Source organism: Echiichthys vipera, assembly GCF_963691815.1.
Source record: "Echiichthys vipera genome assembly, chromosome: 17".
In the NCBI taxonomy this organism is placed as follows: domain Eukaryota; kingdom Metazoa; phylum Chordata; class Actinopteri; order Perciformes; family Trachinidae; genus Echiichthys; species Echiichthys vipera.
The window spans coordinates 23,592,191-23,596,345 of NC_139842.1; the positions used below are offsets into that span (position 1 = coordinate 23,592,191).

General features: G+C 45.2%; 1 protein-coding gene across 1 annotated transcript; it reads left to right on the top strand.

Annotated features, from left to right (window-relative positions):
• Positions 1 to 261: 261 nt before the first annotated feature.
• LOC310959498 (GTPase IMAP family member 9) lies at positions 262 to 3,898 on the top strand. Its single transcript, XM_083930869.1, has 3 exons — positions 262 to 364; positions 769 to 917; positions 1,671 to 3,898. Exons 1-3 carry the CDS (start codon positions 340 to 342, stop codon positions 2,517 to 2,519), a joined length of 1,023 nt encoding a protein of 340 aa, XP_083786995.1. The 5' UTR covers positions 262 to 339; the 3' UTR covers positions 2,520 to 3,898.
• Positions 3,899 to 4,155: the final 257 nt, after the last annotated feature.

Below are 4,155 nucleotides of genomic sequence, written 5' to 3' on the forward strand. Positions count from 1 at the left end.
ACAGGATTATTGTTGATGGCAATACTTTTGTACTTTTACTTGAGTAAGATGTTGAATGAGAGGCGTTTGGAGCACTTGTAACAGAGTATGTCTACATTGTTGTTTTGATATTCAGATTAAAAAATAAAAGTCCAAGGTTCCGACTTTTTATAGGCTGAAATGATCAGACCAGTACCCTGGGCGGTCCCCGGGTCCCGGTCGGAGCCGCCCTACACCAGCCTCCACAACAGATGGAGCTGTGTTCATCTCTGCTCGAGTCAGGTCCAGATCACAGGCAGGAACCAGGAAGTGGGACCATCCCTGATTCACCCCTGAAGACGGCAGCGGACGGGAGCTGAGATGTCAACATGTGCCGCGCAGTCAGGTACTCCGGCTCTCGGCTTTAAATGGGTCTCAGCGGAGTTATCTGTGGGACAGACGGGGAGAGAAGTGAGGGGGGGAGGCGGAGGTTTGTCCGGGTGGAGAGCAGAAGAGACGGCAGCTGCAAAGGGCGCTGCCCCTTGGTGGAAATGCCACAGCGGTTCGCGCACGGTCCATGACACAGCATTTAAATCTGATAAACAACACGAAGTCTATCACTTTAGGAGGAGGATATGCTAATTAAAGCATTATATTGTCCTAAAATGACATTTAAAAAACTACTGTAGGTCTTGAAAAAGATGAACACACACTCCACAGGCTATAAACAAAGTAGGCTACACCACAGTAATAATTGTGTTGGGTTTTCCCCCACTCTTGTGTGACTACAACCCTTCTGTTGCCGAGCAGAGCTGAGGCTGGTGGTGTTGGGCCGGACCGGGGCAGGGAAGGCTTCCGCAGTCAGCACCGTCCTGGGCCTGCGAGACAGTCAACGGGGCACAGAGGCTGCCGTGATCCAGGGGTGCAGCAAACACAGAGGGGAGGCTGCAGGCAGACAGGTGGGAGTGGAACACACCACACAGCTGTAACAGCAAAGAGAACTTCACTCTGGAGACTTTTCAAAGTGTAGTCATTATTAGTGACACACAGGCCTTTGCTAAGGTTAAAGCCACATACAATGGAAATACTTGAGTAAAGTACAAGTACCTCAGAGTTGTACCTAAGTAAATGGAGTAAATGTACTTAGTTACATTCCAGCAGTGTCTCTATAGCAATCGGCGTTAGCAACACCAGCCTTGTTATCCTGATTGTGATCACCTGTGGAGGAAACTAGAGCCACAGATGATGCAAACTGCTGTATAGAAAGCTAACTAGTGAGTGTAAACACATTTAATGGCCACAGAGGAAAACCTGCCAGCAATCAATAGAAAACATAAATGAGTAATAAGTAGAAACATAAATAGAAACATAAATGAGGAGAAATAAAACCTCACACACACATATATATAAACATACATCTGCATGCATACCAATATATATGTACATACATACACACAGATACAAACATACATATACTTACACATGGACCTGCATAAATATTTACTGCTTTCCATAAACTCCCATCTTCTAAATGTATTACCTCTCATCTAATTGAACTTAAATGTAATCTATACAAAGTCTTACTTGTCCTATGTTCAGTTTTGTTACAGTTACATATCATTTCTTTTAGTATTAATGTACTTTAAAAGCAAAAAACACGAATTTTTGAACATGAATTATGAAACTACTATTCGACCTTAATTTTCTGTTAGGTGGTGGTCGTCTCCAGTCCGGCCTGGTTCGGCTCAGGCTGCGACCCGGAGGAAAGGAGAAGACACATATCCTCATTTATCGCCTTATCCAGCCCTGGACCACATGCCTTCCTACTGTGTGTCCCTGTCAACCAGCCAGCTGACGGAGAGGCCAAGGCGCTGGATGTCCTGGAGGAGCTGTTTGGCCCCTCTGCGGTCAGTACGAACACCATCGTACTCTTCACCCACATCGAGGAGCTGGAGGAAGACGAGCAGCTGGAGGAATACCTGGTCACATGGCGCAAGGACCTCCGGAAGCTGGCGGAAAGATGTGGCGACCGCTACCACACCCTGGAGACCCGCAGTGGAGAACCAGAGGAGGGTAAAGCTGTGGAGGAGATGCTGGAGAAGGTTGAGCAGGCAGTCAGAGAGAGCGGGATGCAACACTTCAGCTGCGATCTGTACCAGGAGGCAGAGGACAGAGTGAGACAGAGGCAGGTAGAGATCGCTAGGCAGAGGAGAGGAGAGGAAGTGACAGACTCCCAACCAGAGGAAAATGTTACAGAAGAAGAGATGGAGGCAGTCAGGGAAGAGGCAGAGAGGAGCGTGGGTGACTTGAATGTGGACGTAGATGGTATGTTCCAGTCTGCCGGTGTCTCACCTTCCTCCCCTGCTCCCTCTTTCCTCTGGGGCTTGTGGGAGAAGCTGACGGGCTGGATGACGTGGCTGCCCAGAGTGGTGCGAAGGGAGGCCCTGCTTGGAGCGCTGGTCGGCCTGTTTGTGGGAGGGCCGTATGGAGGTATGATGGGGGCCACTGTGGGATCAGTAGCTACTGAGGTGAAGAGAAGGCAAACACAGAAAACTAAATGAGAGCTAATCTCATGCTAATGTATTATGCATTAAGTTGCACCTTGAAGTCACTTCACTGTGTTCAGCACACTATTATACTTCTGAGCTACTGCCTGTCAAAATACTATTTATGCTTGACCACTGATGACCACTGATTATTTTCTATTCCAGAGTGTATACCACTTTAATAATGCATACAGTATTATAATGGTTAATAAATAATGCTTCATAGATCAGTAATAACACGTTTATAAGAACCGTGTTTGGTTGTCAGGTTAGAAAACCCCCTTTGGCATGGAGAACGTCTTCCTGTAGTAGCCATGGCTTCTTCTGTCAGTTTCAGTTAGCTTAGTTATTTATTATGATGGCTCAACATTCTCAGTTACTTTAGTTAATAAACACCTGGAAATATACTCCAAACCTCCTCTGTGGAAGTTCCCAGAGCAGTTGGTGTCTACAGGACCACATTTCCACCGTCATGGCTGGTAAATATTGATTACCGCAGTTTTAATGTCCCATATTATGCTTATTTGTTAAAAAACACATTATTTTTCTCATATCATCTGTCTGAATATACCAGTATTCACTCTCTGTCTGAAACGCTCTGTTTTAGTGCCTGTCTCTTTAAGTCTGATTGGTCATCGTCACTGCCGCTCTCAACACTGATTGGCTCTCGCAGTACAGCGTCGCGCAATTTTTTTTCAACTTCAAGCAACACACGCGATGAGGCCATGTACGCTACATTCGCGCCGCCATTGTCTGAATCGCGTATCATCGGGCAATTTGTATTGATTTTCAGTGTAGAGTTGCCGCTCAATTTGCGTCTATCGCGTTTGGTGTGAACGCTCTTTTTGCGTCATTGCAGACGGGGAATAACTGTAACAGCACAGTGGTGGCGCTTTTTAGCTAAATATAGTATAGTTGTGACATCACAACTGTACAGGAAGTTCTGACGTTTAAAAAAACAGGGATTCTGAATACAGGCTGTGTGCATTTCTCTGTGGATCCAGTGTTTCGATTCTTTCACAGTATTTATACAGCAGCTCCACCTGCTTTATAATCACATCCCTTTTTACAGTATTGGACCTTTAAGTCAAAAAATAAAAAGCATACCATAGGAGGATATACACAAGCCAAATAGAGTGTTCAGAAACTTTGAAGTTATCTTTATGGGTGGATGAAATGATAAATATTTTATCAACCAAATGTCATAAGTAACAACCTGCAAATTCCTTTTAGACGCTTTAGAGAGTGGCACTACATATGGGTCCACTTTTGTAAAGAGGCAATGCCAAGAGTCCTCCACATGGTGGAGACATTGACCTTTATATTGGAGAGGTTTGAAATGTTTGAGGTGAACAGAGAGACTGACTGCTTATCAAGCAAATAAAAGCTGCTGTTTCAACTACATTTCACTGCCGTGTCTCAGATCTGTGAAGTCAGTCGTTTTTAGTGTGTGTGTGATCAAGTGATGGAGATTTTTCTCTGACTCAAGGATCCAGCATTTACCAAAGGCAAGCTTCAAGCACGAGGGCACTTATTTCTTAGATGCATTTTTGTAAGCAGCACAAAGTGGCTGCAGAATGCCGTGAGTGCATATAGTTCTATAGTTAACAATAGCTGCATGAACTCAGCTGAGCAGTGACGCAGCCGCCTC

Coding starts and splice junctions, on each gene's coding strand:
- LOC310959498 (XM_083930869.1), top strand. CDS start 340: ATGTCAACATGTGCCGCGCAGTCAG. Junction 365..768: donor AACATGTGCCGCGCAGTCAG/GTACTCCGGCTC, acceptor GTTGCCGAGCAG/AGCTGAGGCTGGTGGTGTTG. Junction 918..1,670: donor GGGAGGCTGCAGGCAGACAG/GTGGGAGTGGAA, acceptor ATTTTCTGTTAG/GTGGTGGTCGTCTCCAGTCC.